This window comes from Haemaphysalis longicornis, unplaced genomic scaffold, assembly GCF_048455015.1.
Source record: "Haemaphysalis longicornis isolate Haplotype H1 unplaced genomic scaffold, Haemaphysalis longicornis Haplotype H1 scaffold_214, whole genome shotgun sequence".
Lineage (NCBI taxonomy): Eukaryota > Metazoa > Arthropoda > Arachnida > Ixodida > Ixodidae > Haemaphysalis > Haemaphysalis longicornis.
In genome coordinates this window covers 361959-376506 of record NW_027526300.1, presented here as the reverse complement: position 1 = coordinate 376506, position 14548 = coordinate 361959, and the positions used below count along the sequence as shown (strand labels likewise).

At 44.4% G+C, this 14548-nt stretch overlaps 1 protein-coding gene across 1 annotated transcript in view; it reads left to right on the top strand.

The window, feature by feature from the left end:
• Positions 1 to 1666: 1666 nt before the first annotated feature.
• Positions 1667 to 14548, top strand: part of LOC144172462 (venom metalloproteinase antarease-like TtrivMP_A) — a 29622-nt gene continuing 16740 nt past the window's right edge. Inside the window, exons 1-9 of the mRNA XM_077701165.1 lie at positions 1667 to 1860; positions 4506 to 4675; positions 6819 to 6911; positions 6999 to 7122; positions 7205 to 7243; positions 7302 to 7426; positions 9806 to 9877; positions 11158 to 11291; positions 13587 to 13636. Of these exons, the coding sequence (XP_077557291.1) occupies positions 1788 to 1860; positions 4506 to 4675; positions 6819 to 6911; positions 6999 to 7122; positions 7205 to 7243; positions 7302 to 7426; positions 9806 to 9877; positions 11158 to 11291; positions 13587 to 13636 (880 nt within the window). The 5' untranslated portion in view covers positions 1667 to 1787. The remainder of the gene's footprint in view (positions 1861 to 4505; positions 4676 to 6818; positions 6912 to 6998; positions 7123 to 7204; positions 7244 to 7301; positions 7427 to 9805; positions 9878 to 11157; positions 11292 to 13586; positions 13637 to 14548) is intronic.

Sequence of the window (14548 nt, the reverse complement as noted above, 5' to 3'; positions counted from 1 at the left end):
GAGGGGCGGACAACGCCGCCGCCGACGACGACGCCGGAGGGACAAGGCGAGTGAATCAGATGCTCTGCATCTAAAAGAAGAGGTCAAAGCAGAATACGAATCAAAGGGGCGCCGAAACACCTGTCTCATGCGCATCTGCAGCCGACGTGGCGACAAGGCCCTGCACATCCGGTGCAGCCTGCCCGACAGGCTGCGGCCCCGCTGCGCGGTTATTCTTCTGTCCTTGACGTTCGAGGAAGCACGTTCTACGGAAGGACGTGCAAATTGGGCAGCTTAAAGGAAGATGAGCACAGTAGCGGCCGGCCTGTGGGTTTTTGTACTAGCATCGGCGGCCTAAAGCCACATAAAAAACAGCCAAATCCTAGCGAAGGAACGTTTGCTGAAGGAACGCCGTTCCCTCTGCCGTTCCTCCGTAAACGTAGCGAGTTACCGTTACAGTTCCGCCAACTCTTAATGGATCGGTGGCGTTCCTCCGTTCCTCCCAAAAGGAACAAGTTCCAGGAACGCCGTTCAGTACAACACTGGCTCTGACCGGCGACACAGCGAATACGAACATCTGAGATGCACCACTGTATACCGTTGTCATTGCATAAAAGGAACGCGAGCAAGGAGCACCACTTGACTGTAGTTCCGAAAACGTTAAACATTGTCCCAGCAGATTTTGGGCTCTACCCTAAGAAGGACACATGGGGCAGCACGTTACTCTTCGGGGTGTCCAGGAACACTCTCGGTAGCTAAAATGCAAAACAATGCTCGCTTCTACGTATATTACGGCGAAGTTCACCAGCCTTACAAGTTAGTTCGTGGGAGCCAGTCGTCGAGTGCTTTTACCCCATTTCCCATTCCTAATACTTATGGACGCCCCACATTGGAGTCTCATCCCCAAAGAGCCATCAGAAGTGGTCCACACCTCCAGAAGTTAACTACACAGAAACTCAAACTCACGAAACTCGCAAGAGCTCAGGAAGGTGGTGTGCGTCCGCGTATAGAGAACGAAATTACAACACGTTATTTGTGACTGGCTGCCGGAAACGACACGACCGCAAACCTATCCCCAAATTCCGTCCAGAAGTCAAAAAGCCAGTCTTTCTCCCAGTGCGCGCACTGCTGGAAAACTTGCCAAGTTGCCGCAATAATTTCAATCGTGTTGAACTGGCCGAAGAGTGATATCTTCGGCATCGTATGTAGATGAGATATGCCGGCCTCCAGACTGACACCTCATGACGTTTTACGTCCGCAGTCGTGGCCTAGTGTAGTGGACGAAGCTGCGAGAAACTGTGACTAGAGGAACCGCAAGAGCACGTAATAAAATGACTAAGAATGACGAAAGCGTGGCAGAATAAACATGGTGTACTTAGCCCTTAAAGAGATATATATATGTATTCTGTCAGCACCCGTAGATCAATGCCCATATATCGTCTGTGCTGTCTACTCGTATAGGTGGGCTTTTTGTCACGTCAAAGACGCCTTTTTATGACCTGGCCTCTCAACATACTGAAGGGCTCGGGCCTTATGTTTTTTCCTTGACCGCTACGGAGATTCACTCAAGTCGGGAACCTTTTGAGTAACTTTTCTGTAGAAAATATTTTAACATTTCACAAACTTCCCAGAAATAGCATCTACATATATGCTCTCGAGATCTGCGATGTCGCGTGGTCATTGCAGTTTGTTCTGCGGGAAATGGTATTGAGGTTCATAGCATAAGTGTTCACTAAACGTCGGTTATCGGCCGAGCAGGCCATTTCTTTAGTAGAGGGGAGCTAATACAGCTGGGTAGAGAAGACACGATGCAACGATGGAATTTTGGGTATCTTGCGCTTCTTGTTTCGCTAACATGTGCACATTCAAAGGAAGAAAACAGTAAGTCGTTTACCAATTTATTTCTGGCCAAGCTGCTTCAGAAACCCGCTGAAATGTCCGAACCATTTTGGGATGTGCGCTAATGAGAATCTCAGCGTGCTGTGAAACGTTTAAATGGAGATATCGCCGGCATTTATGAGAATGCGGTGATTAAAAAGGAAAGTTTTTTAGTGGGTGGCTTTCTTATAGAGAGAATATTGAAAATGGTTGGGTCTAAACTGGAGCCTTGAGTCATGCCATGGTATAATAGAAATGGGATTACGCTCGGTTCTTAGGTGCGAAGTTGGAGGCAAGTGTCTACTGCAGCTAAAGAGGTATGTTCAGGGGCTATGTCCTTCGAATGTTTGAGGGGATAGCGTCAAGCTGCGTCCCTAGTAAAATTTGTTTCACATGGAAGCCGAAAATACCCCGGGGACAATACAACCTTGTCAGAAACTATTACCAATGTCTAACAGCCGACAAAAACTGCTTGGCTAAACATTGCCGACAAAGTTTTTCCCCAGCTTGGGCATTCATATGGGCCCCACACGCCCCAGCTGTCAATTTTATACATTAAATTGATGTGCACGAACAGCAAAAACATTGTCAGGCCAATCTGGAACCAAGATTAAAATAATATGCGGTCGACAGTGACATATGCGATTACGAGGAATTGGTGTGTCACTGTCACCCGCATGTTGACCGCCCTCGACTCGTTGTCGACGCTCGAATCGCGGCCCGGAACTTAAAAAGAAGGTTCCTTTCACATTGAGTCGTTGGAGCGGCGCTGCAGCTGCTATCACCCCATAGTGTAGGATACAATTACATTAAAATAATACCGAAATAAGTGGCGGGAGGCACAGTCTCCCTGGTGGCTTAATTGGTATGGCATGATGCGCGTATTCTGAAGATAGCGAGTGCGGGTCCCACCCTGGGAGCATGTTTTCCTCACTTTCGTTCATTAAAAGTATAGACGCACTTTAACACAAAAACTACATGAATTACTTCCGTGGTGCCTTCATTGGAATTCCGACTTCTGTCTTTCCGTTCTGTGTTCAACGAGCCCTTAATTTTCAATTCTCATTCGCTACACGCACACACACCCACACACACCCACACGCACGCACATATGCACATGTGCGTAGACTATATACATGCACATCAAACTCTCCCGGCGGTTTTATGGTTCCGTGCCATTATGCATTTATGTCAGACCGCTCACAGCTTGGCTTCTTGCTACGTCAAGACGCCTCGTAATGCCGTAACCTACTAATAAAGTGCAGTCCTCGGGTCTAACGTCCCTTCACGTAGTCCTCGCATTGTTGTTTTTGAAATGATTTTGCTTGCCGGACCTTCAAAGGAGCTCGGCTAAGGACGTATTCATACAAGACTTCCTTATATTCTCGCGAAGTGCAGACTGAGGACGTATTCATACAACATTTAATTATATTCTCGCGAAGTGCAGACTAAGGATGTATTCATGCAATATTCTCGCGAAGTGAACCGAAGGTACCATCTCCATTTGCTTAGATCAATGCAGTTCTGAGAGCTGTAATGTCAAATTCTGCTTTGCGGGAAATGTTATAAAGCTGCAAAGCATAAGTCTGTTAAGGTCATGGCTAGGTTGATTTTTCCAGAATAGAGCGAGGTGAATACAATTGGGCACAGACGACACGATGCAACGCCTAAGTGTTGCGTGCTTTACAGTTCTTTTTGTGCTGACCGGCGCACACTTGAAGGAAAAACACAGTGACCCGCCGTGGTGGCTCAGTGGCTAAGGCGTTGCGCTACTGAGCACGAGGTCGCGGGTTCGATTCCCGGTCGCGGCGGCCGTTTTTCTGATGGAGGCGAAAAGCAAAAATGACCATGTGTACGAGATTTCGGCGCACGTTAAAGATCCTCAGGTGGTCAAAATTAATCCGGAGCCCTCCACTACAGCGCGCCTCATCGCCTGCGTTGCGTCGGTGCGTTAAACCCTACAATCAATCAATCAAAAACACAGTGAGTTGTTCGCCACTTTAATTTCGGCTATAAAGCACCTTATAAATCCTGCAATACATAACGTAGTCTTTAGACTAGGACTCCTGAATGTATACGCTCTTGCCATTCTAGACACCGTTGAATGTTCTTCCAAAAGCAAAAAAAAAAAGAACAAAGCGAGAACGAGCATAGGCGGCCGACCTCAAAGCAGTTTTTCTGGTCATTGCTAGCTGGTGCCTTTCAGAATGTATGCTTTATGCACCCGGGTGTAAGCACCACGTTGGAAGTTTTAGTTAGTAGTGAAGATGCGCGGAGAAGTATATTTTGTCACTCTTGAGAATGCGTGAAAAAGGCCTTAGGAGCGCAGATGAATGCCTAATGTCAGGGTTGCGTTAGCTACACTGTTGTCTGTTTCATCTTCTCCGCTAAGAGAGCGCAAGGGAGTGAGAGAGAGAAAGTGCGTGTGTTTGGTTGCGTTTCGAAGCGCAAGGGGTGCTAACCTCGCAAAAGTGTGGTGGCTAATGGGAGGTAACACTTACCCAACCCCCTTCTCTTGATTTATAATTTGTCATGCTATTACGTACCTGCAAATAGATAAGTGCGATGAAAATTTTGCTATATTAAGCAGTGTCTGAGATATGGTAACATAGAGACTCTCTTTAAATGAAAGCGTTCCGACATTTCAGATGAGCCGGAAGCGACAGTGTATCCTCGGCTGCTTGAAGCAAGAAGCGAGAACGATGACAGGGTGGTTCATTTAGGCGACGGGAACCTCGTACGCCTCCAGAAAGCAAGTGTTCTGCATGATACGGTAGTTTTTCACACTTTCGAAGACGACAAACGAGTGGTGCGGACGGTAAGTTGGTATTGCCACCGATACGCTCTTTGAAGGGCTCGGAGACTGCACTTTGAATCTACGTTGCGTTCTGCCGAAGTGTGAAGGGAAAAATTACGCGCGCACGCACGCACGCACGCACGCACGCACGCACGCACGCACGCACGCACGCACGCACGCAAGCACACACACACACACACACACACACACACACACGCGCGCGCGCACACGCACGCACGCATGCGCACACTCACACACACGCACAAACACACACAAACACGCGCACACACACAAACACACACACATAAACACACACGCACACACACGCACGCGCACAAACACACACACATGAACACACACACGCACACGCGCACGCACAACACCCACAGCACACACAAACACATGCACCAACACACAAACACACACGCACAAACACACACACACAAATACACGCACGTGCACCCGCACGCACACACACAAACAGATACACACATAAACACACACATGCAAACACACATACACAAGCACACGTTCACACGCACACGCACACGCGACACAAGCACGTGCACCCTCATGCACACGCGCGCAAGCGCACGCAGACGCACATGCACGCGCGCACACACACATTATAGTATCTTGTGTTATAATGTTTGGTTATATTGTATTGTATTATATTACATTATATTATACTATACTATATTATATTTTATTATAATATATTATGTGTGTGCATGTGTACGGCGGAACGCGTATACTGTAGGCGGGATCTGCACCACTCATGTTGAATTGGTGAACATGAAGTCCCTCTCTTGGTCACCGTATTCGACACATGCCCTTATGACAACTGAACTTTATTTTCTTACTGACCATGTCCCCCTAAGTGGCTGTGCTGAAGCTACCAAAACCACAAACTACGTTACTTCATCATCCTAACTGGCTGTGCTGAAACTTCTGAAACCACGAACTACGTCACTTCATTCTCATGTGCGCCTGTCCCGGGTGCTGACTATCTCGTTTCTCCCGTCACCGACGTGGGCCCCCCTTACAAAGTTATGACTGTACATGAACCAAATCTGTCTTTCCGTTGTGCAACTATATTTCTGCTGTTGCTATTAAAGCCTCTGAAGACTCCGCAGAGAGCCAACGGGGCCTTTCTTCTGCTGCTGGCAACTTCATTCGGATGAGAGCATCGAATCTCCCTCTTTCAAAAGTTTATAAACACAGTTGTCTTGTTGTGTTGGGTCAGGACATTTCAGACTTGGGCAAGCGTCCTCTGGGCCGTATACATCAATAATCTTCAAGGCCTATGCATCTCGTTCTGTCATTTAGCTTCGGTACACACTCAACGTCATTCTGCTGGCGCACACTCATCTCAGATTTCTGGTCCCGTTCTCTTTAAACAAAATAGACTTTTGCAAAGCAAAGGCTTTTGTGGTATTTAATTTGCTATCGCCATTTTAGAGCACAAGTCATGCTTCAAAAATTCTCCATCACTCTCAGCACTTGTTCTGATTTTCTAGGCTTGCATTGACTTCATCAATTTTCTATATTTTAAGCATAGTATCTGAATTACGGCTTTTTAACCCTCTTACTGTTTACGTCACCACCATCAGCTAAAGTTATTGGGAGTGCTTGCTATCTATAGTAGACTAAAACGAGTGAAGGCTCCCTGGCAAAAAATACCGCCACTGAATTGTTGTTTATAACGTATCAGTAAACATATCCTATTCGCTGTGCAATTATTTTAAACTGCTATAATTCCCACAAGATGGTTCTAGAGTCGTAGTCATAGACTACGCAGAAACTATTTGGGCAACGTAGTACCGTACTGTTTAAAAAGAGTGAGTGATTATGTGTAACGCACTAAATTACACAGAAGTACGTGGCCGCATACGTAGGTCTTGCAATTGTGACGTGCAGACGGGAACATCCCGATGCTGTTTGCTGTGTACTGCAAGACGCGTTGCAAACAACGTAGGCATTGAAAACTGGAAATATGAAACGGAGGTTTTGCAGCAGCGCTGAGATTAGGCCAGCGTTTGTTCCTGTCCGGCAGTTATATCTTCTGTTTATACTAGTAGTGAAATATGAAACACAAATTTTAGTAGAATTAAGTTCATACGACGATAGTGATGGTTAAAGGTTGTTTCGTTGAATATTGCAGGTGAATTCTGCTCTTCTTGAAGAGAATCTTTTCGAAGATGAAACCACCTTGGCTTCTCTTGTTCTTGAGGAGACAGTGCACGGAATCATAATGGTAATTGGGCCAACTATTTAGATCAGCGAAGTGCTATCTCAGTGTATATAGTAAATTAAGTGACGATTGCTTGTTTTTACACTGTAGGAGGGACTCATTAACCATTCTTATAGCATAAAGCCAATTTTGGAAGGTGAAAGGTCTCAATCTGGGCAGGTGGCTCACAGGATCTACAAAGTTCAAAACGCAGAATTTGATCCCAAGCTCACGAGTAAGAAACGCGGTTTGTTATTTTCCGGAGAAGCCAGTTATTTTCGCAAATACCGAGTCCAGTACTTATACTCTTCCGTTAGTTTCAGATTTTCAAGGTCTACAAGACCATGCGGAGGTTGGTAAGTTTTTATAAAGGATTTGTCACGAAATAATATTCACTTGCGATTTATCTTTCAGAGGCAAGAGCTGAGCTACCTGGACTGTTTCGGCCGGATTTGTTCGTGATATCAGATTATGAACACAACAAAGGCTTCACAACATTCGAGGAGTTAGTGAAGTACCTTGTAACATACATCAATGCTGTAAGTTTGTTCTCCATTTAGGACTTGAAATTTATACACGTATTTACAATATGTGCCCTTGCGGAAGTCCCCTCACCCTTGTCCATCTGGCGAGGCCCAGCCTTCTACAACATCGCATTGCCGGGGGTGAAAGAATCTGGCGGCCTGTCCTTCCAGAGGCGGTTGCGAGTTCAGCGTCCACCGTGGCTGTGGAAGTCACCATGTGCATTCGTGCGCCTTGGTGGCGCCAGGCACCTACCGCTAAGATAGGTACAAGCGAGTTCCTGGCCTGGCGCTCGGCCCTTGTGTGGGACTACAACGCTTGGGAAGTTCACCCGGCTTGCACGGGAAATCGCCCCTGTGGAAAGGGCGGCTGCAAAAATGTACGAACATTTCCTGCCACAGGCGGTTACGAGTTTTTATGCACACTACAAAGGCTTCAGATCATTCGAGGAGTTAGTGACGTACCTTGTAACATAAATCAATGCTGTGAGTTTGTTTTCCATTTAGGATTTGAAATTTTTACACGGACTTACAATATATACCCGGAAACATGAACCGAAAAGGTCACGTAATTACTTCTCAAGTATTCTTGGTGCATCGTATTCTACCTTAGGTCACTATAAATTGTCACTAAGACAGATGAGATAAACGTGAAAACGACCTTTATTTGAGCTCACTTGCGCTGGAATACTCGAGTCACAAAATAACTGGCCGAGAAGAAGCAGTAAAGCAACATGGCGGGCGTGGTCCCACTTGGCGGATTCTGTCGCAGCACTTGTTCGGAGGGCGTCTTTTAAACACCAATGCGATGGTTTCTGGAACGGGCGCAGAATGTCGGTCACGAAGAGCAATAATGCATGATCGTTTGGGCAGTTTCCGTGTGACGGCCGGAGACAATAAGGGGCATGCGTGATGGATTCAATAAAGCACGGTGCGCCTCCTGTCGCCGATACAACACAAAACATACTCATACTTTTGCGGCAATAGAGCATAGGAGAAGCGAAGAGTTAGTTCAAGGAGCAGCAGAACGCAAGCCTTTGAATAACTCTCTGTATATCTTTCAGGGAGTGGTGGACGTTGATTTTCACAAAACTAGGTCATTATGTTTACAGACGTTCAGTTATCGCGATAAGCAACGTCGGCAGTGATGTAATAAGAGGAATGCCGAAACACAAGGTAATGAGCGTAAAATTTTAGTGCTGGCATTATTGCGGCATGATAAAACAGCAGAATCCGTCACTACAATAGCCCATTCGTGTTTGTTGAAGGTGATTTTTTTTGGCAGCCGCAACTGACACAAATATGTTGCGGTGCCGTATTAGGGGGATAACCAGAAAGCGACTGATAAGTTGCTGCTTTTCAGGTATCTTTTCTTGATTAGGCCTAATTTTTTAGAGTGTGTGCAATGTTTTATAGGATTGTAATTGGGACATGATCCTCTTTGGAATGAACATAGCTTCACTGCAGCAATCTGGGACCCCTACCAAACTTACTTCATCGACAAACTGGAAGCCATTCAAGATCGCGCCGTTAGGTTTACATGTTCTGAGTTCTCTTCATTCACAAGTGTCACAGAATTAAAACAACGCGCCAACCTTCCTCCCCTTAGTCACCGCCGTAAACTCGCCAAAATGGCCTATTTCATAGATACTATAATTCCCTCTCACCCTGTAAATACATCACCCCTCGCCCACAAACTTCTTGCCGCAGTAATAATTCAATTCAGCTATCATATTCCCGCCCTAGAACCACCACACTCGCTAACTCATTTTTTATAACCTGTGCAAAACTGTGGAATAATCTGCCTGACAATGTTGTACGAACAAGTGACCCTGAACTAGTCAAATTAAAACTGCTTGCCATGACTTCATTCTAGTTTATTTGAAACTGTGCTATATCGACCCTGGTGCTATGTTATCTTTAAATTCTACAACTTGTACATTGCTTTGAAACTGATGCTTTGTAATTTTTCTTTTCTTTACTGTACTAATGTTTCTTTTTCTGTGTGTATGCCTTACCCACCCCTCATGTAATGCCCCTTCTCCATGGGGCCTTTGAGGTAACGAAAATAAATAAATAAATAAATAAATAAATAAATAAATAAATAAATAAATTTGGTCGTGAGGGTCTCTTTTTTTAAGGATGCTAGGCAGACGTCATCTACCAAGGTTTTGACTTCTAATGGAAATGCCAATAGTATCGGAGGATGGGAGCTTTGTGCAGTTTTGCACTTCTGAATAGTTATAATTATGGGAGCTCGAAAAAACATCAAAAACCAATCATGAGGGGGACGCTGGAAAAGTTAAACTAGCCAACAGAACAAAACAGCGAAATTGACAAAACGCCTAAAGTGCCCTGTGGTGGGATGTTCACAAATGTGTAATTTTTTTTCTCAAGGTAAAACTTCGGTATCTGAGCGTTGAATACCCCCGAATAATTCCCAGGCTCGTTGGAGTTCAGCGAGCTACGGTACGTACACCACTATCTTTTGTTTATTGGACGTTTCCATCAGAAGTTGAGTTAAAACAATAAAGTGCAGATGTCTCTGCTGTCACGTGAAAAGATTGATGGGTGTCAGCAAATACTTTGATGGTCATTTTTAAGCTTTCGCAGGCGTTTTTCTTGTTTAGCATTTTGTGTAGCCGACCCAGAAAAATTAGTTAGAAATTGTAGTGTTTCGACGGAATTGAAAGCAGGTAACGAGTGGGCACGTACAGACACCCGCGCATGCACACAGAAACAAACAAAAAAATTCGATATTCCCATGAACATCATAAATTATGGTTGGCTTGAAAAGGTGCTTCGCACCATTTTTGATACTTTTAAGAATGAATGTTCAAAACCCCGCCTTACAGAGCTTGGGCGTTACAGAAAAGTGTGTCATTGCGAACAAAAATGATATTTTATGTCCGGTGGCTCATTGCTGCGGTCGGGAGTCAGTCGCCCAGTGATGACAATTATATGAACAGTCGGTGCAGAAATGGCTATGCGGTTTTATTTTTTATTACTACTGCTACATTCACTGTGTGAAGTCTTCTGGCGATGTGCTCGCCAAATTTATGCAATGGCATCAACGTTATAACACTATAACGCTATAACGCTATAGAAATATAATCGGTCTACACTACGTGCCCGATGAACGCCTATTTGCTTAAGGTAGATGCATTATCAAAGAAAAGTATCACTTTCAAAGGCGACCCGCCGCGGTGGCTCAGTGGCTAAGGCGTTGTGGTGCTCAGCCCAAGTACACGGGTTTGAAAATATAAAACGCCCGAGTGTTCGAGATTTGGGCACATGTTAAAGACTTCCGGGGATCAAAATTAGAATTAGTCGGGACCCCTCCACTACGTACCTCATCGCCCTTGTAGCGTCGTTGCGTTAAACCTCACAATCAATCAATCAATCAATCAATCAATCAATCAATCAATCAATCAATCAATCAATCAATCAATCAATCAATCAATCAATCAATCAATCAATCAATCAATCAATCAATCAATCAATCAATCAATCAATCAATCAATCAATCAATCAATCAATGGTAGGAACACACAAAAAACATCGTTAAGAACGCCGCAAACATGAAAGGCCTAAAACATGCCGTATTTACGAATAGGTAGAAGATTGGGAATGCTTAAAATTAGAAAGGAGCACTTCACATAAAAAAATATTTGCTTTGTCAGCTATTTACTACATGATCAGGTGACAACTGCCGTAGTAACAACTGCCTTTTTTCCCTCTGGCTACAGTGGGGACAGGAGCCGTTCGTAAAAATGTACGGGTATGAAATGATCGCCGAGCACACTCTGGAGGCCCTGCGGACATATGTCGAAGCGCGGTGGGCGTTTTATAGAGGAGCGGACGTCGTCATGCTTTTTACTGGGCAAGTTTTTCCTTACAGCAGTCTCTTGTAATCACAGTTTTAAAACAAAAGAGCCTTAATTCACCTGATAGGTAATAAGCGAGAAGAGACGTGTATTCACTCTCGATGTTGATGACCGCATTATTTTTAAAAATAATTTCACTGAGAGAGCAGTAATACGAGTCTTTTCGGCCTGCAGCAATAGCAGTGGCACGCGCGAAAAAAACCGTTGCGTGTGCTAGCCAGCCTGAGCAATAGACTGCCGATGCACCAAGAAAGAGGAGGACAGATCTTTGTTGCTAGGTGACGTTTGGCCATGCGCAGAACGACTAGCCTGCTGAGTGAATGACTTGCCGGCCGGCAGGAAGGAGGAGATCAAGGTGGCGGGTTCGATTCCCGGCCACGGTGGCCGCTTTTCGAGATGGAGGCGAAAAGCAGAAACGCCCGTGTGCTCGAGATTTCGGCGCACGTTAAAGATCTCCGGGTGGTCAAAATTAAACCGAAGCCCTCTCCTACGGCGCGCCTTATTGCCTGTGTTGCGTCTGTGCGTTAAACCTCATATTTATTCAATCAGGAATGAGGTGAGCACGTCTTTCTTGCCGGCAGGAACGTTTGTGGTCACAGCGCTACGCGGCCTCGCAGGTTGGGCATGCGCACATTGGATTGCTTGCTGGGCAAAAAAAAAAAAAGGAAGAGCTAGGAAAAAAAGGAGGCCCGTTTTTCTGGATGTCGCAAACATTTTTGGCGCTGAGCTGCTGCTGCTCGTTCGGCTGTCTCTGCTCGTTTTTGTCCGGTAAAGCAGTGGGTGCACATGGGCATGTGCAAAGCAAGAACGCCAGTTGATTGTGCGGCGGTACACCATGCAAGACAAGGGCAAATATGGGAATTTAGCTTCATTTCACGTCAGTTACTGATAATCCTATTTTGTTTACCTAGCTATTTTTTTTAAATTATGCATCATTAGCGCCAATGAACCTAACACAGCCGTAAGGAGTGTTCGGTAATAAAAGTGTACGGTTTGCCGTACAAATGCTTTCTAACTTGCATACGCATAGCCACGTTTAGCACAGTTACTACCTTTACTACCTCGCTGAACAAAGAATAACCAAGAATCGCCAAGAGGATTTTACTCCTCTCTCTCGCGAATTTCGAATTTACCTCGGCAAACGGCTTGTCCATAAGTGCCCCCCCCTCTCCCCCACTCCCCCCCCCCCGCCGTAACCTGGAGCCGCGGATAAACAGCCTATCTACTGTATAATATTTAGAGAAGCAATGGGGAAAGTGCGTTAGCACAGTGAGGTGCTAGACGAGACAGCAATGGCATATATTATTATTAAGGCGAGTACTTTGAACAGCGCACAATATTTGAAATATGAGTGTAGCAGAAGTTGTAAACGACATCAAATTAGGCCCAGTCTCTTTTCGACAATTTTATTACATGAAATATTCATCATATTTTCTACACGTGTGGCGAGAGTTAGCTGCTAGGCAGGTAATCCTTAGGGGAAATTCAGACGGTAAACATCAGATTTGTACGGGTGGATTCATTTATCATCAGCAGCAGTGCAGCAGAATAAAACAATAAAAGTCGAATATTGAGAGATTTCGAAGTGCAACCGCTACTTTTTAAATCACCGCTTTTGTTGTTGTGGAAGCAAGAACGCTACAGTTCAAAATAATGGCGATACATATTCGTACACTTGTCCAATGCCAGTATTTAATGAACCTAAAAACAGTGTTTTCTCACTGTACTGCGCTGTGTTCAGCAATTGAAGCCGCAGAAAGTAACCGCTAAAATCCCGATTGTACTGCAAAAAGTTGACGACCTAATCTTCAGGAACGCAGTTCAAAATTGAAAATGTAAATCTTTGCACTTTGAGCAATGCACTTTAACTGAACGTCTAGCAAAAAGATAACGGCTCTAGTTTTAGAGATCTCAGTTCAATGCGAAATGTCTAGGTGTGTTGCACCTTGTGCGATTTAAAGCACAAAATGCGCGCAATATAACGAGTCTTCTTTTACGTTTTACAAAATAAATGATCGTCTTAGTCGGTGTAGACTGACGTAGCAGGACTTTCTAACTGATTAAAATTTTATTGTTTGTTGTCGATACGTGGTGCGCGCATGCATGGTAGCAATAAGGTAAAGATGGAAGGATTAGTGAATGTTGGCCAGTTTGTTTTCACATCGTTTTTTTTAGATTAGAGATAGAAAAGCCAATATTAAACTAAAGTGTGAGCCAGGAAATCCACCACGCCACAAACGTTCCGCACTTCTGCCTCGAAACACGGCTAAGCAAAAGTATTTCCTTTTTAGGCGTGCCATGATAAGCGTACAAACAGGACAGATTAGAAGAGGAGTCGCAGGTAAGAGTTTTGTTCTTTTTACAAAACACAAACCCGATAACGTATGCCACATGGCGACGAGCAGCACGTTTCAATACAAAGATAAATGGAATGTTTCTGTAGGCACAGCATCTTTAAATATTTCAATGTAGCATGAGTTGCACTCCACCTGTTGTTTTTGTGCCTATTGTTACACAAACCACGGAACATTGAAACATTGCAAAAGCTTGTCTGCTGATTTATAAATCCCCAAAAAGTGTGCAAATAGGGGTACAAACACTGAAGCTATAAGTGGGAAGCTTGCTTAAAAAAGAAGACACTTTATTTATTTATTTGAAATACTGCCAGTCTCTTTTTGAGACCAAGGTAGGTGGGAATACAGGGGTGCATACATATACATATAAAAGTACTAAGTCGGTAGATAATACAACGGTAATAAACGCGAAAAGTCGAAACAAGTACAAGGGTTAAGTAACTCATGATGTAAGCGTCATATTTTTGAGATATAACACATATTCATAAACAATACAAAGGAAGTGAAACACGTACAAAGTAACGCATAGTATAAGCATAACAATTTGAGGTTCCTCAATTTACAAAGGATGCCAACAGGGGAAGTGCACTCAAGTAACCCAGAAAAAGCAAAAAAGAAAAGGATTGATATACCGACTAACCATACGTTGCGCTAACCACAACGAACAATACCGCGCAGATCGGAACCGTAGCAAGTAATTACACTACGGGAAGTTTGCACATGTGGGAATATAGTATTTACATCAAACGAAGAAAACAAAAGATAAAGAACATTGTGAAGCAAGTCATATATATTCAATATACAGACAAAATACATTACAGAAAAGTAAGTACAGTCAAAATTCGCTGAGGCTGAACATGATGCTGTACGTTAAGCAGACGCAAGTTAAAGGGTGCTAC